The sequence below is a fragment of the Lipophrys pholis genome, assembly GCF_963383615.2.
Source record: "Lipophrys pholis genome assembly, chromosome: 18".
Lineage (NCBI taxonomy): Eukaryota > Metazoa > Chordata > Actinopteri > Blenniiformes > Blenniidae > Lipophrys > Lipophrys pholis.
Genome location: NC_137646.1, coordinates 10,294,692 through 10,322,320, shown reverse-complemented (window position 1 = coordinate 10,322,320; position 27,629 = coordinate 10,294,692). Strand labels below are relative to the sequence as shown.

Genomic DNA, 27,629 nt, shown 5'->3' with positions numbered 1-27,629 from the left:
TTCAGCTATAAACCAGCATAGAACCACTTCAGACCAGCGTTCGCCCACGTAGACCAACACAATACAGGATAAACCAGGTTCAGACCAGTGACAGGCTGCCATCACTCCAGCAGAAACCATCATCATCATCATCATCATCATCATCATCATCATCATCATCATCATCATCATCATCATCATCATGGACCTGCATTGGAGAAGTGGAAGACAAGCAAAGACCATCATATTTTAGTAGAACTGAGAATCAGGACAATATAGACCAGCAGAAACCAGCATGGACCAGAGACTAGTAAAGACATCATGCCAGTCTGTGCAGGGTTTTTTCTTCTTCTGTGCATGTTTCAGCTGTGTCACTGGGAGTAAACAGCAGGGAAATGAACTCAGTTTGAGGAAATATGCAGTACAAACCACTTCCATCTACTGTGGTTGCATTTCTTATTTCCTTTATTTCTGCAGTGTGCACGTTTCTCTCTCACACACACACACACACACACACACACACACACACACACACACACACACACACACACACACACACACACACACACACACACACACACACACACACACACACACACACACACACACACACACACACAAACACACACTGATATCTGCAAGCGTTGACTGAAGAAAGCACACCCTGAGAACAGTCAGACTGACAATGTCTGGAAACATCTTTTCCCTCTACTGTCTGCGGAGGTCATTGGAGGTCAAAACCAGCGGTGGTTCCCAGGATTTCACCTCTTGCTGCTGCTGTCTGGGTCAGTCTGTGGTATTTCTCACCTGGGCGGGAAATACTGCAGGCTGCAACTGGTTCTCTGAAAGTAAACTGTCTGGCAAAGCCGCCACAGGAAAAATCACCTGCAGTCATCTTACATGTAGCTCTGTACACTGTCACAGGCAACCAGGTGTGTCTCTACAAAGAGAACTCAGATTTGCAGGAGCCTCGAGATTATTGCATTGTGACAGACTGCTGACACGCAGACATACATGCTGTAATGGACCACCTAGGAGGATGACTGACAGCAGCAGTGTGGCATAGCCTCATTTGCACCCTCTGAGGATGGCCATAACGTGTGAAATATGCAATCTACAAATATCTGCAGCCAGATATTTGATTTATTCATCTCCCAGGTCCCGTGTGATACCCATTGGGCTGTGTAACTGTGCAGCAGGAGCGGTTTCCACAGATTTTTCAGCACACCGTGTTCCACATAGTCTGGAGTCAAACAAGGACACGGCGTCTGAGGAATTGTGTGAGACCACCTTAAAAGTGAATCAGTGCGTCGAGGGAGAAACAGCTCGGGAAAAGAGAAAACAAAGAAAATCACGCCAGTTTACACTCACATTGGAAAACGAAGCCGATTGAAATAAGAAAATATTCATAAATTTCAGCGGTTTATTCCATAAATTCCGCTACAATTTGAAAGGTGACACCTTAAGGGAAAGACTCGCTCCTTACATGTTGGCCAATAAAGCTGAGAGGCGTTCAGGTGCTCCGGGAAATAATGTAGTTCTATTAAAGAGTTACAGCTCCATCTTCCATTTTCTACATCTTCATCAATTAACCTCAAATCATGCAAGAAATCTTCCCACGGAATACAAGTAAATACAGGCTAAACAAGTACACAAGGGGTAAACTATTGCAAAAAAAAATAATAATATAAAGTATCTTTGTCAGGGTCCCCTGGCTAGCTCAGTTGGTAGAGCATGAGACTCACAATCTCAGGGTAGTGGGTTCGTGTGTCCCACCCTCCCGTGGGCTCACCACCTGCAGGAAGGCTCTTAAATGGTGCAATGTGATCTGGGTGACGGGGCTCAGACTGTCACCCCCGCGACCTGGAAGCGGAAGAAAATGAATGAATGAATCTTTGTCAGAAAAAACAAACTTAGTTTCTTCCAAAATGCATGTTAGACTTTAAATCAAATTTTGGGTGTATTCAAATTCAACCAATGATTTTATAGCTGGCAAAGTAGATTACAAGAGTACTTCATTATGAGTAAAATTCCACACTTGAAAAAATACTCTTCAATCATAATGTTAATCAATTCTATCCATAACACATTTTTGTCTAACTGCAGAATTATGAGTATTAGGGACATCAGGTAAACAATTCTCACCATTAAAAAACACCAAGAACAGACATTTAGTGGAATTTTTGAAACAAAACAAAACAAATTAAAAATGTAAGCACGCGATGGAAGCAATACATTCCAAATGCTCATATTACTACAATTAAATAATACTTTTTGTATTTTGGGGGGATTTTACTCTCTTAAGTACAATTTACACCATACCTTTTAATTTTGAAATCAAAGGTTGTCACAGAATACGTCCACAATTTCAATATTAAAACCTTCAATGTGCATTTTTGTAGCCAATTTGTTTATTCTCTAAACAAAAAAATATTTTTTATTCTTTTTTTTATTTGTTTGCAATATGGCATGGAATATATAAAACAGATTGATTGGTTTACAAAATGGTGTGTGGGAGAAGGAAAAAGCCAGAAAGGCTTCAAAAGTTGTCTCTGTTCCCACATACATTCATTCCCTGAAGACAAAAAAGAAATACTAGCAACACAAATGTTTATTTCAATAAAATAGAATTTTGAGAGGTATTCCTAAATGTGTGTACTGTTAATTTTATTTTTCAGGGTGATGTGCTTTGAAAGCAGGTGTTTCACATAATCATTGACAAGTCAATCAAGTGATAAAGTAATAAACTCTTGGAGCACTACTTGATGATAGTATCTGACACTTTTTCTACAGTGTTTATATATTTTTAGAAGAGTAGAAGTTATTTATTTGTATTTGAACACATTAATCGATGAAACAGTGGATGAGGTTGAGGTGTTCAGCTCTGTGCAGACAGACGGAGGAAGTCCCCGATTTCCCGCGGCCCCTGAACGTAGCAAGGTTGTGAGATCAGCTGATTTTTTTACGCTGCCATTTTGTCCGACGGTGGAGCGCCCAGGCCGGCAGTCCGTTCACAGGAGCCACTGGAGACACTTCCACACAGCCGCACCGTACTGTCCGTTAAATTAAAAAAAACAACTGAAAACGGGAACAGGAGCCGATAATGCTGTGGCGACACCCGAGAGGCAGCAGCAACTGAGCCCGAGCACCTTGAAGGCACCACGACGGAGCGGAGCGAGCTGTCAGCCTGAACTTCGCCGCTCCGCAGGCTCCGTTCCCCGGGCGCAGACTCGCAGGCACCTCGCCGGCTGGCTCGCTGGCTGGCTGGCTCGTCGAAGCTAATCGGCTCGGCGCTAACACCCAGCTGCTCTCCCCGCGGGAGAACACGGCGCCTGTCCCGGCTGGCGATCCCCGCGGCTCCTCTCGTACGAACCCCAGACGATGTGCTCCGTTCTGGGTGACTTTTTCCGGCCGAGTCGGTGTTCGACGCGCACTTTCCCGGCCGAGCAGTAAGCTACCGGCGGAGCTAACAAGTTGACGTGGAGGAGGAACTCCAGATTTTTTTTTTCTTCTTGAGAATTGTCGAGATTGTTGCTGATCTCTGGGCAGGGAAATCTTCTCCTCTGTACTTTGAGGTGGACTCGTGTCTTCGTCCGGCCACAAAGCAGCCAGTCAGCGATGTTTATTTGTAACCACGAAGTCATTTCAAGTGTTTACAAATTCCACAGCGGGACTGTTTCCTGGTTCGAGTACTGCAACGGGAACATTAGCTAACACAGACTAGCCCGGATTAGTGTCGTCGTGTCTTTGTTTACTAGATAGATAGACAAACAATTTATCCCCACCAAATCGCTGCTTGTTGCGTTTTCTTGCATTTTGCGATATTTTTTGGCAGGAAAAAAAAAGTATTAACGGCGCTTTTGCCTCCACTTGACAGTGAAGTCACGTTGAGTTGATCCATTGATCGGATCGTTATTGTGCTATTTGAGCTAATCGAGAGGGAGACGGAGAGAGAAGGGAAGCAGGATGTCGGGCCAGTCTATCACGGATCGAATCGCCGCGGCGCAGCACAGCATGACCGGGTCGGCCATCAGCAAGGCGGTGTGCAAAGCCACTACACACGAAGTGAGCGGACCCAAGAAGAAGCACCTCGACTGTGAGTACAAACCCCCGTGATTCCTCTTGGTCTGAGCTGTCGGCCTGCCTGCAGCCTCCCCCGGGCTGAGAGGCACACATTCCTTCACTCTGCCCGGCTTGTTGGACCGCATCCCTCTCCTCCATCAGGGCAAATCATTTTATAGACACACTGAGAAGCTCGGGCCAAGCAGCAAGATGTCATCCATTGTTTTACATATTTCTAAGCATCTGCTCTCCAAAGTGTAAACCTGCATCCCATGATAATTCTCCATGGCGTTCACATCGCACAGTTTGATCCGGACCAGAGTTCGTTTTAGAGAAAGTCTGCTTCATCCGATCCGGATCAACCAAGTAAACTCTGGTCCACTGGAAAATGTGATTCTCGGTTTGGTCCGCGGATGGTGTGAATGTGTTGGGGAACATCAGTGGACTTTAAAACAGGAGCAAGAGGACCCGACTTAGAGCAGTACATTTTGGCTAGTAGACAAACAAAGCGAAACGTGCAGGTCCGAAGACGCAGAAAGTAAATGTTGGAAAATTTCTTGTGGGCAGAAGTAGTGAGGAAGACGCACATTAGTATTTGGTCTGAAGACGATATATTCCGGTGCTTGCATTAGCCACTAGCCGGCTAAAGGGGCTGGATTTCTGCATTCAGTTGGCACCAATCAACGAGTCGGGTTTTTACTTCGCCAAGCTTTTCTTCCTCACTGGTCAATGTTCAGTTTGAGCAATCGCGCCAACAAACTAGCAGCTGTTGTAATTGCATGACGTTGTTCAGGCGATTTGTTTGCCTTGCAAATGTGCAGTGTGAAAGCAAACCAAATGAAAGTGTGACCCCCCCCCCGTTTCCAGTTGGATCCTGGTATCAAACGATTAATAACATAGACAATATTTTTCAAATTATTACATGAAGTCGAAGTATATCTTCTCGATTATCCATCACATTCACTGAATCACTCACACAAAACAAGGCGCAAACACATCATTTGCTCAACTTTGCTGTTCAATGTCTTACCTTGACCCTTGAGCAGCATGTCAGCCAGAAATACCTCGAACATTTAGTTCTCGGTACTTCTCTTCCAAGAACTATAAAGGTTCCAGTCCCCATTGCTGCCTGTGTACACACCAGGCTGATTAACACTCTATGCTTCAGACTGTAAATGTGGCAGAGGTTAAACTTGTGCTGTTTGTTGGTGTTTTATTGCATTGTAAACGGGTTCATTGAGAAACCCCTGGAATGGAGATGAGCTCGAGTAGAAAACGGATCCAAAACGAAGGAAATGTTCAGTCTGTTTGATCGAAGCACAGTGGAGATGACTGAAGAAAATCAGCCTGCACTCAGCGGATGAGTTTTTTTTTTTTTATTTAAACTGGCTGGTATAACATGACAGCAGGCCTCTAATCAGATATGTTCAGCACTACAGACCACACCAATTAAGTTTCACAACCTTTTTGAAAGTAATACTCCTCAACCAGGCACATTTGTTGCTGCATACTTCAAATGTGGAATGTCAGCTTTCCAAATGTTTTCTATTTCTGCAACCTGTTAAAAAGTAACAGCTTCGACTTTCTTTCTTGACACATTCACAGCCACCAGTGTTGCAAAATCTATTTTTTGATGGTTTGTAGTACTTGGGGAAATGTTTTTACAGTTGAATTGCAGCTTTAGACACATGAGATTGGGAATCAAACCATACTTTGTAGTTGGAGGTTGACTTACTTCACCAACTGAGCCACCGTGGCCCCTAGTAGAGTAATCAAAATGTAATTACATGACAGTTGTTCCTTCCTTAATCGCTCCTGTTTTGGAATTGACACTCGGAGCAGCAGTGCTGCGTTTGCAGAAATACCTTGAAATATCACGGCACTCTAAATCAGTGTATTCTCTCCATCACAACAGTCTTTCCTCTAAAGTGTCCCCAGCCTTGGTGTGTCTAAACACTTACAGTGGTCTCATAGAGAGATTAAACACTGGTGGTCGGGGTATCCCAGCTGTTTGCGCTCGTCAGCAAATTGCAGAGATGCATCGCCTCAAGGCAGGTACACTGTCACTATGGGACTTTTGGATTGTTCCAGATGAAAGCGGAAGACATGTTGCTTCTAAACAGCGGGCCTATCAAGGAGTGAGGCTTTGTCATCAAACCAGCTTGATGGTTCCCCTGGTTGTGCAAAGCAAACACAGTTTTTGGGATTCGCCACGAAGAGCGATGGCAGCAGAAGCCTTCTGAGGTGCCTTCATTTGTTTGACTGACTGGTTCTAGCACATAAAGGAATGACGTAGTTATTCTAGTGTAATGGCGTGTGTCATAATCGTCGCCGGCTTTGTTTCGGTGGAGGTTGACTTTGTTATATCCCAATTTATAAATTCCATCACACACAGTGTTGTAGATAATAAACGTTTAAGATTGGGCTAATCACGCAACAGATGTGAGGGTATGTCCTGAGTCAATGTCTTATAACCTGGAAAATCCTTATAAAGTAAAAAAACAAGCAGTCTGTCCATATTCCACACTTGTGAGTTGTTGAATCGCTAGAGCCTATTGGAACTTACACTGTGGCTGATTTTGGTGAGTCCACATCTGAAAATGGTCATAAAAGACCCATATATCGACTTTGTGATTCAGCAGATTACTAATGCAGAAGTGAAGTGATTGCTTAGAGAATCAAAAAGTGATATTTTATTGTAGTTTCTACATTTGTTTGGACAACTTTAAAAACCCTCAGATTAGCTGTTTTAAACTGTTGCAAGAGTCGCAGAAACTTGCAGATATTTGCCTTTCCAGCTTGCTAAAGAGATGATTGATCAGTTCTCTAAATGGTTTCTGCTCTGTCGATTGACTTGTCACTCAGAAGTAATTTGATATTTGTGAAGTTGCAACACTTTCTGCCTGACAGACGAGCATTGAGAACGTTGAGTGTTATGGGTCTGGCTCGCTTTCAGAGCTCTTGAAGCAGGTTCCTGGTGAACAGACTCCAAGTGAGTTGCAGACAGAGATAAACGATGAATTGACAGAAGCAGAAATAGAAGGCAGGTCTTTCAAAGGACACGGACAGACATGCATGAGAAACTTCACACTTCCTGTCATAGCAGCTGTGGCAGACTTCTGCATGAGGGGGGAATTTTTTTATTTTTTTGCAAAACACTTCCAGGTGTGTCAGCTGAAGGCTGAACAAAGTCATAGTTTCTGTTTGGTTAATTGATTCTGGACTGGGATTTTACAATTGGATCAGCTTTGCCAGTGAAGCTCACACAAATTGAACTTGAGTCATGTTGAAGGTGGCAGTGATGTAAAGGAAATAAACAGCAGCACGATCGAATGAAAAGCTGCGTAGAGTAAGAATGAGTCACACAAGTCTGATGCGCAGTGTGCAGTGCTTGTGTTGGGCTAAATGTGCTGAAGAACAGCCCGTGTCTGCATAGGATGCACATGTTTGATCGATCGCCGGCTCAGCTGCCTCACATCCGTCAACTCCTCCTCGCTCATAAGACTCAGCTGCTGACGTTCAACAGAAAAAGTCAGTCATTGTGTCTCCGCTCCTTTTGTGAACCTGGCCCAGACCTTAACAGCCAATATGCCGTGTCAAGCTTAATCATTGTGGGATATTGATTTCTCTGTGAGAGCAACCACCTCAATGCCACCGTGGGGTCAGTGAGTGGTGCATAGCATGAGGGTCCGGTTGTCAAGTCGTCTGTCCCTTTTGACGCAATGACGGTGGCATGCAGTGTCGACGCGCTGTCATTGGCTGCCTTGTTGGGTATTATGAGGAAGCGCAGGCGGCGTGCGGGAATAAAGGCAGGTTATGTGTTTGTTTGTCATTCAGTCAGGCAGGTAGTCAATTTGTGAGTGTGTTAGGGCTGAGGGGAGGCTGACGGTGAGCGTGCTTTAATCACTGCCTGGTGAAATACTCAGCCGATCCTGTCAGGAAAATATATTCTGCTCATGTTAGAGTGTGATCAGACAGAACTGAAGGTTATTACAAACCAAAAGTGTGATGAATACACGATGCAAAACTGCTGGAAAATCTTTCCTTTTATCTTCCATACCGCTTTATTCAACTGCGTGTCGTAATATTCTGGAGCCAATCCCAGCTGACTCTTTCAAAAACAGAGAACGGCCCTTACAGGTACACAGAGACGGACATTCACAACTATGAACAATAGACACCAGAGTGTTTGGTGACAACACGTGCATGCACAGGGAGAACATGCCTACTGCTCACAGGCTGCCCCGAGGCCAGCATTGAACTGGAGATATTTTCCCTGTGAGACGAGAGGGCAAACCACTCCACCACTGTTTGTGACTGAAGTTTAACATGATTTGTTGCAGCTTAATTCTTAAAAATTCAGAATCTTTATTTGTTTTATTTTAATCTGGGTTTTACCAGGAATTCGATTCTGCAGTCAATCACAAGGTTGTACATTGCATTTCAAAAATGAAAACTTCACTGCAGAGGATAGTTTTTTAAATGACCTCACTCTCTGTTCCAACAACAAATCACATTTGTGGATCAATGGTAACATCATGCACTTGGGTTTTGATAATTTTTCATTTTTCTGCAAAAGTGACAAATGTCTTTGAAAATATGGGCAAGGATTGAAAGCAAAACAATGTGATGTTTGAACCTTGTAGTTACTGTCAAGGCCCAAACACCCGTTTACTAGTCTGAGGAAGCATATTGATCAGCAGAAATGTGGGGTCCAGCAGAGGAAACAAATGGAAATCAAAATGGCCATTGATCGATTCAGAAGAGTGACACAGCTCCTTTGATGGGATCTATTGGGTTTACACAACGCGCCCCCAAAGAAGCTGTCTAGTCAGGAAAACATTAGTATTCCTGCCTTCTTAGATGAAGTACCAGCTTGTCCAGACGGGTTGCAAACTTTTCTCGTGACTGGAATATGTTGGGAACAGGCTGCAGTGCAGCTCCAACTCCCTAACTTTATAATCCTGATGTCTTTTTTTTTTGCATGAGGAAGAATGAGACACGATCACCATTTAGTGTTAACCATTTGATCGCTGTCAGAATACAGGGGGTTGACCCACAAGGGTTTAATGTCCCACCCCGTGCTTTCTAACCAGTATATCGGCAATACAATACGCCTGATAACAGGCTTCTCTTTATACTCAGGTGTGCTGCAGCAGGGAGACGTACAACACATGCTGGGTAGCGGCCTACCAAAAGAGAATTTTGCGCATATGATAAAAAAAAATGCAACATTTTGATGCACTGGTACCATGAACCTAGAGGAAGGGATGCATTCCCAATGGAATAAGTCAGAATTTACAAATGCACGTTATGCATAGCGTACGTGTACTGAGGTTTTATCATAATCACCATCAGTTTGTTTTTTTTAAACAATATGTTGGCTCTGAGACTTTTCCCATTAACTATATGTCATCTGCACTGCAAGGAATATTGTTTATGCTGAACTTGTTTCAGTTTCTTTTGTGCTTTTCTGTTGGTATCTCATTCTTTTTTGTCTGTCAAAGTTTTTAAGTTACTTTTCTGTTTATTAAACTGTGTAGTTACAAAGATTTACAGCCAATCACAATGTATCTGGGGAAAAAAGTCATTTGCCATTATTGCCTAACTTAAAAGTTTTCAAGTCCACACCCAGAGTTCCTAAAGTGCTCAATTTCTTTGCAGCAGTTTGCTAATGTAATCTCAAAATTGTCATTGAAGATATGATAAAGATGCATTTGGATCCAGAACTGATCTGTAGTTCATCTCAGACCCATCAGGCACGGATACAGAAGCAAGATGATGTGGGTTTCATCGCTGCTGAGGAACAGCAGGTATCAGACTTGGACATGTGAGACATCAAACAAGCTAATCAATTGGTAAAATGTGTGCTTTTTTGTTTTAATCAGTGGTCAGAGAGTGAAAACCAGGAAACCTGACATGCTTTCACTCTGTTTATTTTGTGTTTTTCACCCTGCATCTAATTCTTTCCCCATCAGAGCCTGACCTGTCTGAAAACACACATTTACACGCACAGCCATCATTTTCTATCGCTCTATTCTTGGCACAAATTCCCCTGCAAGCAGTGGTGACTGTCTGACAGCAAGCGCGAATGATCTCACCGGCATATTTGCATCTAGACCCAATAACCGAATAACCCTGACAGAAGCCTTTCAGTGCTGCCAGTGGTGAGCGTGTGAGCGTGCTCTGGGCCGCTGTTAGCCAGAGCGGTCGTGACATTCACGCACCGCTGGTGAAACTGAGGGCCGTTTTAAAACCATTTAGTGTCATGATTGGGGCTGTCCACCTCAATTAACCCTGGCTTGTGAGTCAGTGGCTAAAAATACCAAGTCCTTTTCATCAGTTTTGAGAATGTCTTCTATCTAAGGATCCATTGTCACTAAAATCAATGAGGGAGGGTCTCATTGTGCGGGGTTATGTCTGGTTCTGTTGTGCAAACCTACTGTCAAGGTGAATGGTAGTGGTTGTCAGTATTCGCTGCTTAATAATTGCCATGTGTACATACACCAATCAGCCATAGCATTATGACCATGTGAATACAACTTTAAATTTTTTTTATCATGGAATCAAGTGAACATTTAGTCTTGGAAGTTGATGTTTACACAATTTTTTAAACTTTTAACACATCATGATTTGCAGCGATTTGACAAGTTTTAGTGACTTGATGACAGTTTCTAATCAATCCAGACCTGGACCACAGAGCAGTGGAAGAATGTGGCCTGCTTAGAGATATTTGCGGTTTTATTTTACAATACAGAGACATACCTGCTTGCATGAGAGTTTAAAAAGTTGACATGGCCTTCCCAGATCTCAATCCAATAGACCATGAGTGCTTCACATACAAATCCAAACCATGATGGCCTCATTTAGAACCTTGCAGAACTCAAGAGACGTGCCACAGCTAACCTTCAGAGATCTAGTGTAGTACTTGCCTCAATGGGCCACAGTTATAGGAGGTTTCGGCCAATAATAAGCAAGTGGCCATAATGTTTTGGCTTGTCGATGGGTAACCATACACGCAAGGCCCCTACGTTCCACTCTGACTTCGTTGAAACACTGATTGTTCCACCATTTTACAGCTGTTAGAGGGAAGTTATGACATTTAAGCTCAGTTGTAGTTTCCCCATGACCGACACTCTGTTGTCATGGTTGCAAACCAGCCAACTAGCTTTTGTTAAATGGACAACAGTTGACAGGGGAAGCTGGGTGGTGAAATCGACTGCCTGCTCAGTAGGGCTGAACAATTTTGGAAAATAATCTAAATGCGATTTTTTATTAATTTTTTTTCCCTCAATATTGCGATTTAATATGTTATTATTTTTTCAAGGTCCTCTTATGTATTTTTTAACAAACACAAGCAATAAATCAATCTCTATTATAATAAACAATATCAGATTTATTATACATAAATTGTTCTTTCTTATAGGCGAGGCTTATGTTGAGAAAGTCAAATAAAGCATGTATTAACATGAAAGATGGTTTATTTATCTTCTACTTAAATTACAGTTGTAAACTTACTAAATACTGTGTCTTGCAGTCTTGTAAGCGTTCACCACAACAAGCCAACCGCTTGTCCATTGTGCTTATCAAAGCTGTAAACCCAGGCTTGGTCACTATGCTAATGGTCATCATATCTTTCGCTATGAACTCCGTTATGACGCGAGTTATTTCCACCTGTCGAATTATGTTCATAAGGAGTAATACTTTCAAACAGTCCGGTCAGTGAGCCCTGTCGGCTGGTACTTTGCTTACTTGAAGTTGAAGCACTGGTCGCTGGTGTTTCAGCCATGCAACTATTGTACATGGTTTTGTGGGTTTTTTTTTTTTTTAAGTGTTGATAAAGGTTCGTAGTGTTCCCTCCCTGAGGTAGCAACAGCAGCGAGGCAGGTTCTGCACAGTAACTGACATTGCGCAACATCTTCTTTTTTAAAGCCAAAATAAAACCACACAACTGACGTGCTGCTCCTCTTTGACATTAAACTTTCTGTGGTGTCACCTTCTGTGGAGCCTGAGACCATTGTGCAACAGGTTCACTTGACTTCTGTCCCTGCTGCTCTGCTCCACTCGCTCACAACGTATATGTGGGCGCAAGACACGCAAGTCGTCACATGACCAGATCACGTGAGCAGTCAAATCGCAGCCCTTGCGATTAGAAAATCCCGTTTATCCCGTTTATCCCCCTTTACCATATCGCGATATTATCGCAAATGCAATTAATCGTTCAGCCCTACTGCTCAGCAACTGTGTCGTTTTGACATTGGTTGTTTCTGTGGTTGAGCAGGTGTTTGTTCAGTGCTTGAATGCAACTTCCCAGTATTGTAGATAATCATAGATTCACAATGAACTGTGTTGGGATTTATGGTTGGTTATTAGCATTAAATTACTTTAAGTAATAGATTATTGAAAGTAATAAATCACTGGAAGTAATTTATGAAAAATTGAAATTATTAATGGAAGTAAACGGTCATTTACTCATTAACAACTCCTAAAGTAATTGAGTAATTAAAAGTTAATACATTTTTCAAAATAATTTATTTATGAAAAATTGTTAATTTGAATAAATTTGTTATTTATTTATTAATAATAAATTGGGGCACCAACAGATAAACTGGAAAAAGCTAATGCCAAAATATCAGTCTCGTCTGTAAAAAGGTTTATTGAAGTTATGGGTGTGATGACCTCGAACGTCCACCAGGTGGTGGATGAGTTGGGATCCTCATCCAAGATGGCTGCTCTGATGCGGTTTCAAAGAGCCAAAATGGCGGCCCGGTTGCGCTCTGCGGAGCAGCGTTACCGTGGCAATTGGGAGATGCTTTCCGAGGTCACTTGACGACCGGACGACACCGTCAGTCCGGTTCTGAGCCGGAGTTCTAACTGGATGTTGGAACATGCAGTCAGAACTCTGGTGATCTGTCGTTAGCGGCACAAGTTAGCGGTTCGGATGCTACATGTGGCTATGTGTGTTCAGCTTATCTGGAGCAGATAAGATGAGCGGCAGCGGACGCGGACGGAAAGAGAGAGAGAGAGGAGAAAAGAGTTCTGGCGAGGTTCTGCTAACACAAGAGTCCGTCAGTTATCCACAGGAGCTGGGTCAGCTGCTCGAGCCTTCTCAGCTTCTGATAGCTGCGGGATAACTCCTGGATGCTCGTGCGCATGTACGGTGATTTGCGTAGATGGCTATCTATGCGCAGGCACAAACTGCCTGGAAACGGAGGAGGGAATCAGCATCCCAGACTCTCACAAGCACAAAATAAAACACACCGCAATCTCAATAGCACATCATTCTACCTATTCTGCCCAGACACAGCCCCTTACTTGGTCAGAAGGTGGGTGGAAGGTGCCTCCGTGTCCGGGGAAAATCCTTTGATTTGCGGCCGCCGGCAGGTGTCCCGGGGAAAGGGAGACCTGAGTTGCGTTTTGCGGCGTGCAACACGGGGGGGGTCTGCAAACGCGCTGTGAGTAACTTGGCACTTCTTGCGTGGGTGCAGAAGCGAGCATCAGGTTAGCAGGCACGGGGGAACTGCACGGCTGGAGGGGAACAAAGTTTGCTTGCAGCTGTGTGGGTCCCGTTGAAGAAAAATAAAAAATAAAACAAAAGTACGTTTCCACGGCTTCTCTAGCTCGTCCTGCGAGTTGGAAGTGTTGGGGCCCTTTGTGTCCCCATACAAAGTTCTGCGTCTGGATCAGTCCGTCTTGGAGATGGTTGAATTTTCGCATGTTGTACTTTTATAGTTCAACTCCTGCTGTGCTCGGGATGCGTCTCAGCCAATCTCTTGGGCTGGTCTCAGGTTTCTCGACCATGGGTGTGGCGGAGTTGGTGGATCCCCCTGGTGGTGAGCTGCAGGGATGCAGCTTCCGAGGTGGGGGGGGGGGGGTCACGTGACCAATGGCGAATTTTTCCAGTGGTGACCACAAGGTATTTTGTTCTCAAAGAAACGTGGTCACCCCCCCCTCCCCCCTTTGTCCGGAGGGGGTGAGCATGGTGATCTCGGCCCAACAACTGTGAAGCTACTTTGTACTCATGCTATCTTGCAACTTTGCGTCTGCATTTAAACCTAGTCATCACTGGAGTTTATATATATATATATATATATATATATATATATATATATATATATGAGTGAATAAACTTGTGTAATCGGTTGATGCAACAGTTCCTGCTTGTTCCATTTCCCAGCTGATGTACAGTCAATGAGCCTCCTCTAACCCATCTGTCTTCTTTGTCCAAACTGTGTCCTTCATTGTCTTGTGAAGAGTGCGCGAGTTGAAGACTTGGAGAGGAAAATCAAGCATGGCAGGGTGACTCAGAAGGAGAGGAATGTTGATGATGGCAGAAATCTGACTAAGTCACAGCTTGTGTGTGTGTGTGTGTGTGTGTGTGTGTGTGTGTGTGTGTGTGTGTGTGTGTGTGTGTGTGTGTGTGTGTGTGTGTGTGTGTGTGTGTGTGTGTGTGTGTGTGTGTGTGTGTGTGTGTGTGTGTGTGTGTGTTGAAGTTCACCAAAGTGTCATATTGTATCCACCTGTAGATGTTTAATATTTCATACATTATAGATTTTAGATTGCCTCAGTGAACCACTCAAGACTTTGTATCAAAATCTTTTCAGACCTATTATGCATATTACCCACGTCTTGGATTATGGTGGATTATACAAACAATTGCAGCTCTGTAAAGATGACAATTTCCTATTTGGAAATTAGTACCTTCATCCAGACTATATGATTCATTGCACAGAAAATAGGTTTGAGGTGGTGTTTTCCCACCTGCTCAGGTATAAATGTTTACTAATGGCGAAGCACGGGAATTTAAAGTATTAGAAATGTTTTTAAATGTTTTAGAGCTTCCACAGCATTTTTTAGAGAATTTTTTAATTAATAGAGAAACGGGCCCATGTGTTTTCACCACTGTGTATCTTCTCTCAAAGAGCTTTATGATTGAAGAAGCTGGTAGGCCCTACCGTTGGCCTTGTAATTATTGCAGAAAGAAAACCATTTAAAAGCATTATTGATGAACCCAGTGCTCGCCAAGCCTGCCATCAAGGACTGAGAAGGGCCAAACCAGCCTGTGCTCTCATGTTGGACCTGACCTCAAGTCTCACCAATTCAGTCTGTTTACGTTCCCTAACAGCTGTAATTGTAAAATTACCACATACATCGACATAGCTCTACCAAAAAAATAAAAACTGAATAACCCACCTCACTACCCGAATCAGCCAAGTTCTCTCTTTTGTGGCATAGTTGATTTTCAAGATATGCAAAACATGGACCTCAACAGATGTCTTCTCTGTTAGGCCAGCTGTAAGGCCAAGAGAGACACAACTATTACCTACACAACAGTACACCAGCCAGGCTTGTGCCTTCCTATTTCTCTTCATGGCAAAAGTCTGCCAGCAAAAGTGTTTTTCAGTCCCTTGTATGAAGAGGTCAGTGGACATTAACCTTGTTGAAAGTGTCTTTGTTTGACACAAATGCTCTGAGAAAGGCTTATTGCGCTGTTGATCTGGCTCTTTGGCCTCTCAGAGGACAGACACAAGTGAAAAGAGACTTGACCTGTGGAATACTCCAACCAATCCAAATGATACACATTTATTGAGTCTCTGACATCAGAAGTGTCGGGCTGTTTCAGGACTGGTGGAATTGTGTTAATTTTTTCGTACTAAACACGTATATTATAAGCTCTTTTTAACGACAGGGAGACGCAGGAATATTTAACTTTGCTGACACGTTTCGGCTGCATCTGCAGCCTTAGAGCATCATCTGACGTGTGATGACGTGCTGGTCTTTATCAGGTGACCGGCCTGACAGAATCTGACAGATCCCAGTTCATGGTCTTCTGCTTCCTGATCTCGTTTGTCCACAAACGGTGGATAAAGGAGGCCGTCGAGATCTGGAAGCAAACGTCCAGGAACTGGGATGAGGGGGCTGTCACCCTCTCACACTCCTGGGATTCCATCCTCCAGAGACCACCTGACAGCGGGGGGCGTGGCCGGCCTGCCGCAATCTGACAGATCGGTCAGGCCGGTCACCTGATAAAGACCGACAACTCTTTGTACGCCACATGACGCTCTGAGGAAGGCTGCAGATGCCACCGAAACGTGTCGACAAAGTAAAAGCTTTTCTGTTTCAGGACTATTGCTGCAAAATGGTTTAGTGGCGGGACCATATTCACATGATTTTGAAGTATTTTCTAGCCTCATTGGGTTCGTTAAGTCAGAAATATAATAAATCACACATTTTGTCATATGTGGTGTATTATATGTAGGTGTTCAATTTCCTATGGGGCAAATAACATAAATATAAAGGTAAAATCCATTCAAAATGTGTTGCTATATTGGATGTAGTGGGTTTGACTGTTGTAGGCTAAATCACAACATTTAAATAAGTTTGACCAAACAAATATAAGAAAAACTAACCTCTAAATGCAAGAACTGTTTTATTATTTTTAACAAGCTCCAACCATTCGCCGTTGGATTCTGCTTCTTGTGCAGTAATAACAGCTCTGAATGTTGCTGACGACCTGCTAAAGTAGCAGGTACCTGCTCACCACAGTCAAAACGATCATTTGCCTCATACGCAGGTACAGTCGCCCCACCCTGTCCGAGCAGTTTCAGACCACCCTACTAGCAGTTTTTTTTTTTAAACATAAGTCTTAACCACAGCTTTCTGGCTCAGCTGCTTAGAGAGGCTATCCTGTTATTGAGTGCGTTCTCAGGCTTTTCCACAGCTAAGGTATTTTTTTTTTCTTCGTATAAGTCAACATGCCACATCGTTTTAACCAGCTGGCTGAGCTGCTGGACCACTTGTCTTTTGGCATCCGGTTGTGTGTGGAACTTTTTTTTTTTTTTGGCCAAACCTCTAAAACTAGGTTACACTTACATGACAAATTGATGCGATGCTGGAGTAGTCTTCCACACCGACACATTGTGTCTGTGTCTGTCGGTGTGTCGGTGTGTGCGTTATTGAGCTCAGGTTTATGCGTTACGTCTCTCAGCCTGCAGCTAGCCGGTGCCCATTTAGACTTTTATAGCTCTCTTTCTAACAGAAGCTCGCAGGTCACCTTGACATCTGCTTATTGGGCATATGCATAGAATGTGTTGAAGAATAAAGGGTTTCATACAGAATTTGCTTGGCCAGATGGTGCGCTGGTTATTTACCTTTCTGTTTGTCGCACTAAAAACACTAAACCCTTCCATTTCTGTATTATTTTCTGAACTTTGTCTCTAAGTACTGGACAGATCATAAAATCATTGTGTTGGCTAAAAATCTAAACTATTCCATAGCATAATGTTCTCTTGCATTGTGTGTAACTCTAAACTTTTTGTAGTCTTATTAAGAACCACATTTTTCTGCATCAAGTCTATTGATTTCACTTTTAAGCACATAACTGCAGTCATCAATTACTTTAGGGTCCTTCTAAAATATGCATGACCTACGTTTCTTTTCTTTGATTAGATTCCTAAAAATTTATTTTTTTCTTTAGTCTAGTCCAGTGATTTTCAACCAGTGTGCCGTGGCGCACTAGTGTGCCGTGAGAGATCGTCAGGTGTGCCGTGGGAAATAATCTAATATCACCTAATTAACCATTGTCGGGTGTCTGTGCTGTAATAAAGTGTGGCAGATAATGTAATACTCTTCTATTTCAGTGGGTGGCAGCAGAGGGCGATGCATGCCTGTAAAGACAATAGTTAGCGCTGTGCGACACGTGACAGTTTGGGATCACAGCAAGACAAGGCGAGAAAGTGACAGTGATGGAGAAGTTTTTGAGAAGGGAAAATACAAATGAACAGGGTCCTGGACAAGATGAGACCCAGATGAAGGCCCTAGTATGAGTGGTAGACAAAAGAAAAAAGACAAGACGGTGAGTTTGAGGCAATTCAGCGAAAGCTATCTTTCATTTGGATTTACTTTCACCGGGGATGCGACGGCACCGACTCCGCTGTGCTTGGTGTGTGGTGAGAAGCTATCCAATAGCGCCATGGTGCCAAGCAAGCTTAAACGCCATCTCCAAACGAAACACCCTTCCGTTCAAAACAAGCCGATGGACTATTTTGTACACTTATGTACAAACAACGAGAAACGGGCAACTTTTCTGAGAAAAACCACAAAGGTAAACGAGAGAGCCCTCAAAGCTAGCTACCTTGTTGCTGAACTCGTAGCTAAATCAAAAAGGTCCCACACTGTGGCAGAAAAAATACTGCCAGCTTGTAAAGCCATTGTAAATGAGATGCTCGGCCCTGACGCGCCAAAGAGATAGCTAAATCGCCTCTCTCAGATAAAACAATTGCCAGACGTATTGATGACATGTCTGCGGACATCGAAACTGTTGTTTTGGAAAAGATGCGCATCAGTAAGAAATTTACTTTGCAACTTGATGAGTCGACGGATAATAGTGGACATTGTCAGCTCTTGGCCAACGTGCGTTTTGTGGATGGAGAAGCCATTAGAGAAAACTTCCTATTTTGCAAGGCACTGCCAGAAAAATCAACAGGAGAGGAAATATTTCGGGTCACGTCAGAATATCTTGACAAAAGCGGGCTTACGTGGGAAAACTGCACGGGTGTCTGCACTGATGGAGCCGCAGCCATGGTCGGGCGCATCAAAGGCTTTGTAAGTAGAGTCAAAGAAAGAAACCCAAATGTAATTGTTACGCACTGTTTTTTGCACCGTGAGGCCCTCGTTGCAAAGACCTTACCAGCAGATCTAGCTCCTGTGTTGGATGATGTTGTGCGCATAGTGAACTTTGTGAAGACGCGACCTTTGAAATGTCGCTTATTTGCGTCTTTGTGTGAGGAAATGGGAGCGGAACATAAAGCCTTATTGCTGTACACGGTGGCCGTCACGCGGCAAAGTGCTGGCCCGTGTGCACGAGCTGCGAGAGGAACTTAAAGTATTTCTGACAAATGAGAGGTCTGATTACTCAAAGCTGCTTGCAAGTGGTGTGCAAAGCTGGCATACCTGGCTGATATATTTCATCATCTGAATGAACTGAACACACGGATGCAAGGCCGAAATGAAAACCTGCTTACAAGCACTGATGAAATGAATGGATTCCGTTTAAAGGTGCAGCTCTGGCAACAACATGTGCAAGCGTGGCAACCTTGAGATGTTCCCACTCACCGAGAAACTGCATGATGGCAACACTGCTGCAATGTGCCAGGTGATTAGCACACATTTGAAAACTCTTGAGGAGAAGTTGTCATTTTATTTCTCTTCAGCCTTCACAGAATGCCTTGACTGGGTTAGGGACCCATACAGCTCAGCATCCGTTGCTGGAAAGGACATGACTTTAAAGGAGCAAGAGGAACTCATTGAACTGAAACAAGATCGTGGTTTAAAGCTAAACTTTGCTGATCTTCCTTTGGACAGTTTTTGGTTATCTGTTGCCAAGGAGTTCCCCATTCTGGCCAACAAAGCTATTTTGACATTGCTGCCGTTTTCAACCACATATCTATGTGAGCTGAGCTTCTCAAGCTTGACTGCGATAAAAACTAAAAATGGAGAGAGACTGAGAGCTGTTGAGGAAGAGCTTCGTGTGTGTCTTTCTACCATTCCTGCCAAAATATCCATTTTGTGTTCATCGAAACAGGCCCAGGTTTCACACTGAGTATAAATACATTTAGAAACTATATTATTAACTATATGTATTATATGTACTGTGTTAGAGTGTCATTTTGGTTGGTGGTGTGCCCCAGGATTTTGTAAATGTAAAAAATGTGCCGCGGCTCAAAAAAGGTTGAAAATCACTGGTCTAGTCTTTGTATGACTCCTTCAGAAATATTAGCTGGTTAAATTTAAATTTTATTCACACTTAAATGTTGTCCAGCCTGCCTCTCCTGGTTGGGCTTTTGTAACACACCTTTGAATGTTGCAGTTGATATCAAATCCTCAATTTCAGTAGCAAATAGAAAATATTTTCCCCATATCCCGTTATTTTTTTCTTAATTTACTGCACATAACTGCAGTCATTATTGGCGTCTGAGCACATTTGAAGCAGTGTGACTCATGCGTCTTGAACGTCTCCTGTGTGGACATAACAAGACACCGTAAAGAGACTCAGCAGGGTGTTTTTCCATTAATTTGGCATTGTCGTTAAACAACAACCGTGGCATCAGGGAAAGGCCTGATTTCATCTCTGCTTTGGAAAATACCACAGCCTTTTATGTTTTACAATTGATTCCCTTGATTAATTTTCTTTTGCTTTTTAGTCTATTTTCTGCATTGTGGAGGAGAAACCAGTTTGCTGATTTTGTTTACAACAACTTGAACCATCTTGGTGGCAGTGATAAAATGCTTCTGTGGCACTGACAATTAAGTTTGGACGGCATTCATCATGATTGTGATTAAAATTTACACTTAAAAAAACCTCATCCCAGATGGTCTCTATTGGCTCACAGGCCTGGCAATACACACGAGGAAACCCTGCCGTGTACTTGTAGAAAGCATTCATTACTGCAGTGCAGTTTTTCTATGAGCAATACCTCTTATGAAACGCTGGCGTGGTTTGACAATAAACACTGTTTCTATTATGCAGATTTCAGCAGCCACTCCGGCAGTCAATAAGCTGGTGGGGCTGCATTGTTTTGACTGTCTTATCAGCTAAACTGGAGTCATTAAAGAAGAGCACTTGCCACTAACCGCGCTGTTTTTGTGGTGTACTGCAGTACAAACACAGCAAGCACGGAAGCTGCTGGTGACTCAGCAGGTGTCAAAATAACATGAAAGAAAATCAGTGCTAACATTAGCCAGCTATTCTGAGGAGGCTCCATTTTCCACGTGAATGCTTGTTAGTTTCATTTGCAAGCCTGCACTTCTCATGCGCCTTGATAAATACTGCACGTGTCAGATTACTTGTTTACAGGCACGAAGCTATGAAATTCAAATTTCGGTTTGGACTTTAAAGATCAATGTGTTTACTGTCGAGTCCTCCTTCCTCCTACAGTGTGACCTTGCCTGTCGCGCTGCCACTCTGTCTGTCGCTGTCTATTCTTTACTTCGCTGCTCTCTCATTACACAGTGTACACACGGAGGGATTTATCATCACCCTCTGAATGCCACCAAAGAAAGTATTCACAGGACTGAAAGGCTCAATGTAGTTTCAGCACATTTAAAAGTCGGTGGGGGAAAAAAAAAGGCCTGGCGTGTTTCCTGCTATTTGTTTTGCATCGATCCCAGCCCTGATAGACCTGCTGCTGGGTGTAGCCTGTTGGTAATAAAGTGGGGGACGCCTGTGTCTTAAGTGATTGTAGGTGAGGCTAATGCTATCTAAGCAGCCCCTCCCTGGCTGCAGAACGCTGATAGGCCTCGTTACGGCGACCAGGCAGGAAAGCGGCTCACTGCTGTCTGCTAACGTCTGTTTCAAGTTGAGCCCGGGGGAACTCATGTGACTTCAAATGTCGAGTGTGCAAGTCTCCATGTGTGCATGTGTTTGGGTGGAAAGAAATTGCTATTGTGTCTTGAGGGAGTGCTGTAGTCCCTTTTGACTGTGTGGGTAGAATCAGCTACAAATATGCTACAGTGTGCGAATATCTAATGCACGCTTAAGTAATGATGGAGCAAACAAATATCAGCGCAGCATAAGCATTCAACAGGAACTTGCATTATCAATCATGCTGTGAAACAACTCTGAGGTGAAGCAGCGTTGGCTCGTTGTATTTTATTAAAAGCTTGATGCATAATTCAAGATCTATTAAAATTGTCATGTTACATTATCTCCTAATTGGCTTTAAATTGGCAGGCCACATTACTTTGGTCATGTTATTAGAAAGTCTTGGTGTAGTCACATATTCTCCCCCTTGTACTCATTTATTATACTCAAAATATAATATCAATAATATATAGAAGTTAACCACGTCTTCCACGACTGTATTTACAACCCAGTTCCCCTCCACTTCCTGCACACTGGTTACCGTTTCATATACAGTACACCTGAATTATAAATGCTTTCAAAGTCAATATTGATGAGCAAGTGGCTAGTTAACATCCTGCTTCTAATTTATAACAGCCAGTCAGATATGTTGGAGCAATGTGGCATCAGGAAATTACACATTAAAGCTGCACCGATCAATACTTTATTATAGAATGGCTCAAATGACAGAATGTAATGTTGAAGCTGTGCTTGTTGCTTTAAATGCACATAGACTTATCACCCATCTGTAGTGTTTTCCCCAAGCTTTTCGTTGTATCCTGATGCAGTTTAAAGGCTCTGTCATGTTGTTTTGTCCCACAGCAACGCTCTGTCCATCTGTAAACTCCCGTGCCAGGACTGAGTGGTACAGCATCTTGGAGTATTTAGTGAACAAAGACATTTTGTTCACTAAGTGCTTTTAACACAAAAAATAAGTCAGAACCCTCAATGGAGTGGTTCTGGCGATACCTGCAAGTAGCAAACCAAGAAGCATGGACTGATCCATTATGGGATTGTCCATTTAAAGCTGTGCGTCTTTAGCCTGGAGTCTGGGTGCCAGGTATTATAGTGGGGATGCAGAAGCTCTGCTTGTTCAGGTTTATAAATTCAAGATTTGCTCATCAACTAAAACCATAACGAGAACTTTTTAGTTTGAAGACAGGCGAGTGTGGGTGTGTCCAGCAATGTTGGTCTTCATTCACGATAACTGCGATTCTTGGGGGAAATCAAAGATTGGAAAATCGGCCCAGAGCAAAAACAAACGATACATAAAAATCATGCATTTTGTTGAACCTCTTCCTTTCCAGGGAAGCCTTGACTGGACTAGTTGTGTATAAGTGTCTTCCTTAAAGGAAACACTTCCTGACATAAATCCAATGTACTGTACTAAACATAGGGAATATTTGACATCACATTTAGTGTGTTAGGTAATGATAGTTTGAAATTAGCTTTCTCTATCTGTGTTTGTGTGTTTGGGAACATTCAGTGCTACTGTTCCCATCCTGTTCTGACGTCTGGTTATTTTTAGCCGTGTTCTCTCTCAGGAGCCCTTGGCCAGGTTCAAGTGCTTATTTTTCTTCTACCTGTGTGTATGTACATCTGTTTGAATACTTGCCTGCCATTCTCCATGTCGGAGTCGCTCCCTTTTTTTCTTGACAGAATCTGGTAGAAGTTCCCCCTCAAGACTTTAGAGCCCAGCCACTCGCTCTGCGATATACACACAGAGACTTCAAACCCATTCACTTGACAAGACTTTTCAAATTCCCCCATAGAAACTATTTCAGTTTGAGAGAATCAGAGTTTATCTTTCTCTTTTTTTACTGACTCACTTTCTGTATACTGACTGTACTTTCTGTGATAGGGGTGCAATAGAGAGGGGAAACACTCACATTTAAAGACCTCCTGAAAGGAATTAAAGCCAGAGATTCAGAGATAGTCTATTAATAGTCTAACTTCTGGCAACAGGCTTGCGTAGTTCTTTCCTAGCCTAGAATTCTCTGACTCCTCTTCATGGATGTCCCTGGTCTTCTTCACAATAATCCCTTCAACTTTCCTCCTCTTCACCACTAAAGGTCTTCAAATGCTGAAGGTGCATGCACTATTATTGAAAGTCGGTTGATTTAGTCTGAGACACTTTCATGTGTAATGCCAATATTCCACAATGAAAACACAAAATAAAAGCTCTGCTTACTGATTGGTGTACAACCTTCATCGTCATGCCTATTGTCTTAAACTTTGAGACTGCCGCCGTAGACCCACATGTTAAATAACTTTTCTTAGCAAAGTGGTGATCCTCAAGGAATATGATCATCTGGCAGGAAGTCAATCTGCTTCTCTTTCATATTAAGAGTTGAGGTGGTCTGACTGGGATCTTGGTCTTCCTTTGGTTACCAGGTAAAACCAACTGGGCTGAGGCGCTGAGGTCTGGCAGGGACATGGTAGAGAAGCTCTGTCTCTCGGTCAGCCTGAGGAAGGCTTGGAACAAACCCTTGATTTTGCTCAAGAAAGCTGCTAAATACTTGGTTGTTTAGACTAATCTCTTTGCCAAAGTGGTGCCATAATCCAATATTTACAGAGTCTGATAGAAAAAATTACTTATGAAGCGTCTTGGATGAGAGTTGAAACATTTGCAAAACCAATTGAGTTTAAAGACAAAAATGAAGAAAAAAAAAAGCAAAATTTTACTGATCTTTTAGTTTAAGTTTTAAACTAGCTGTCTTGTGCAGCACAGAGGTTACACAACGCCACTGGAGCATCTCTTTGTTGTGTGTTTAACTACCTGAATTGCACAGTTGTCTTTCTAGAAACATGTCAAACAAAATGAGTACATTTATTGATTGAACAGTTGTCAAATAGTTGCTGCTGGTGTAAAAGGGGATTTGCAAAATATTTCCCAACAATTGTTTTTTTTCAGTAATTTGTTCAAATGACCCTGTCCATGTACAAAGGCATCTACTCCTCTACTGACTTCATGTTTCCTCCAAGATACAGATATTGTCATTAGACTTCACCACCTTTATTTTTGTTTCTTTTTCAGATTTCAAAATATAATTAAATCTAATTGCTTGAAATGTGTGTAAATGGTTACACACAGCTGAACTCCAGTGCCTTTCTTCACTTCCAGTGGAGAAATACTACAGCTGACTGCAACTATCGGCTCTCTCCCATTGTTTGTTGGTTTGAGAAATGCCAGACAGTCATGAAAAATTGCCATTGTTGTGTCAGCAAATGCCTTGTTTTTCAATCTCGTACTCAAATTTCCTTCACAGCCTTACAAGGGGGGGGGGAAAAACAAGCAACAAATGGTCATACTTGAGAAGCAGAAACTTCAAAAGAACTTTGGTATTTCTGTTCTGGCACGGATGACGACAGTAAAATGGCTGTTATTGTTATTTTCCATTAGTCACTACATTTTACATAGCCTGTCATTTTATAGGCAAAGATGATTAAAAGACAAAACTATATTTGCTCTGTTATGGGTTTCTAGTCTATATAATCTGGGTGCCTTTTTTCTGAAACAGATTAACCTGAACATTTACGTCTGAAAAATTCAGGAATGGTAAAGTTTCATATTCTCCATATTCATATTTCCCTTTTCTGTTAGTTTTTTTTTTTTTTTTTAGTAGCATATTTTAATGCATTTAAAGCATCTCCTGCATAGTTTTCTTTACAAAGTCAACAAAAAGATAACTGCCCTGAGATGGAGATATATCTTTAGTTCCATACCCATTTCTTCCATCTACTTTGTGTTCTGTCTAAACCTGCTGTATCCTAGCATGGAGCTAATAATCGCAGCTGACAATGAACAACCTAGACTGGTCGTCAGTCTATTACAAAGAGACAGCAACACACTTTAGACTCACCACTTAACCTATTCAGCATGTAGTTGGTTAGGCATAGGAAGAATGGAAACCTCCATACAGGAAGACCTTCAGCAAGGAGTTTAACCTCTGAATTGATGCTCACTGTTTCGAAAAGAAAAACTTGGGTTTAAAACAAAACAAAAAAAGATGCTTTTGTGTCCCGTCTTGGGGTTATTTTTATGCATTTTACCGTTTCAACTCAGTAAAATGTTGGATTCTGATGTTGCCATTTATGTTTTCTTCCATTTCTTTGTTTGCACTCAGACAAGCTTGAAAAGCAAATTGTGTGTGACTCACAAATGGAAGCGCATAACAGTAAACACTATCTGCTTTTGTGTTGTTCTGAGACAGTGGGTCAAATCACTTTTATTTAATACCGTGACAGTGGGTATGTAAAGACATGGAGATCAGTGGTGTAACGTCTGTGGTGTGTTTTGGCTACGTTTCTAGTAAAGTGAGCAATCATGGAGAGAACCAAATGCGACACTGAAGCTCCTATCGTGCTTTGTTTGCTCCTGTCAACACAACAGCAACAAAAGCAGGCTGATGCATACGTATTCATCCATTCTTTAGAGAATTTACAAAAATGCTCTCTTTGAGAGTTTATGAAGAAAATAAAGCAGGCTCACAATGATTGTAATGCCAGGAAATAAAGGAAAAGACGTGTTATAAAAATTTAGCAGGCTTACAGTTTTTCTTCACACCTCGGACCTCCCTCTCTTCCTTCTAGGGGGATTTAAGGAAAGGAATGAGGGAGGGCTGCTGGATGGGGAATCCTCTTTTGAGGCAAACCCTTTCTACAGTCCCAAACACAAAGACTGACAGAAGAGAGAAGGAGATTACTAGAACATGCCAGACAAAGTGCTGATACTGCGGAGTGTTAATCTTTAACAGATTGGGGCCGTACTCCGCCTGGTGCCTTCAGTGTCTGCTTTTTCCTCTGTGTGGGGTCTGCCGGTGTGTGTGTACTCGTTAGCCCATACCACAGCAGATTGTGAGTGAAGGTCAGTCAACTCTGAAGCAGAGCACTTGTTCAGTTAGAAATGCTCTTAAAACCTTGATATTCTCAACTCCTCTGACAACTGACTAAAGAAGAATCGTTGAGCAGTTTGAAATATTTGTCCTTCATTGGGATGACTAATGTTCAAGTCCTTATGTGCTTCCAAATCTCCATGACCCCTCCATGGATAACACTGGCATCAAAGATGTATAGCATGCATTCATGTTTGTATGTGGTATGTAAGATTCGTTCACTGGTGTCATTCTTGAGTCACTACACTGAATCCTTACTGGAAACGGAGGTGGTGCTTTGTCATATTGTGACTCTGTGGCCTTCTGTGACAAACACCAGAAGAGGACATTTTATGACTTCAGTGAAAGAACTTCATCTAATGGAACTCTTCAAAGAGCAGGCAGTGTTGTTTAAATGACTTGCAACTTGACTTGTAAAGTCAAATGTCAGTCTTTACTGACATAGCCTCCACTGTATGTTATTTATAGCTGTTTTGCATGAGCTTTATTCTGTTGAAAAGAACAAGGACAATCATTATCTTTACTCAAGTTATGTGAATGTTTGAGAAGCATAATGATGTGCTGACACTTCACACACAATAGCTCCTGGTTGTAATAGATCATATATCATGATGTAATGCAGCCTACTGCTGGACTCGGGTTTAAAGTCGAGGGGTCTGGAGGTTGCTGTAAACAAAGCTTTCCTGTCACTTACTGATCCTTGACATACAGACTGGGTCATCCTGGGACTTCATATCATCTTCACACAGGCCTTCATCGTGCTGCATCTTTACTGAAGTCATTGAATGGATGTTTGATCACTTAGTTTGACAAAGAAGAACTTGAATGAAGGACATGAGTTTTCATGGACATCTTATCAGAAGTCTGGTTGGATAGATGCTTTAATTGATTAGATCAGCAGCCGTGTCTCTCTTCAAAACATTTTCCTCAGGCCTTTATGGACAAGCTGCCTTTACTTTAGAAGAATCTCAGATAAACGGTCCAGCTCTCCTCTGTAAATTTATCCACATATATTCTCCACAAAGCCCACTTTTAGGAATTCCAACTATGTGAACCTGACCTTCTGTCAGGTCTCCGAAGGCACTTCACTGTGCAGAGATTGAGCTGTGTCAAGCATGCAAACCATGCCACTGACGTCTCTTCATGTCAGACTGAAGGTTTGAAAAAGTGTCTAAGGTTGAGAGACTGATTTCACATTTGACAAGAGGTCAAGAAGTTTAGTCAATAATCTGGATCTTCTTCAGAACAGTGATGGAAATGCAGGCCACACTGTGTAGTGGATAGTACTCTTA

The 27,629-nt window shown here is 42.5% G+C and overlaps 1 protein-coding gene across 3 annotated transcripts in view; it reads left to right on the top strand.

Moving 5' to 3' along the window:
- Nucleotides 1–2,956: 2,956 nt before the first annotated feature.
- The window catches only part of LOC308123806 (phosphatidylinositol-binding clathrin assembly protein), a 101,001-nt gene continuing 76,328 nt past the window's right edge, over nucleotides 2,957–27,629 (top strand). For all 3 annotated transcript variants that reach the window (XM_080486496.1, XM_080486495.1, XM_080486494.1), the window contains exon 1: nucleotides 2,957–4,075. In XM_080486496.1, coding sequence (XP_080342622.1) covers nucleotides 3,946–4,075 — 130 coding nt within the window. In that variant the 5' untranslated portion in view covers nucleotides 2,957–3,945. The remainder of the gene's footprint in view (nucleotides 4,076–27,629) is intronic.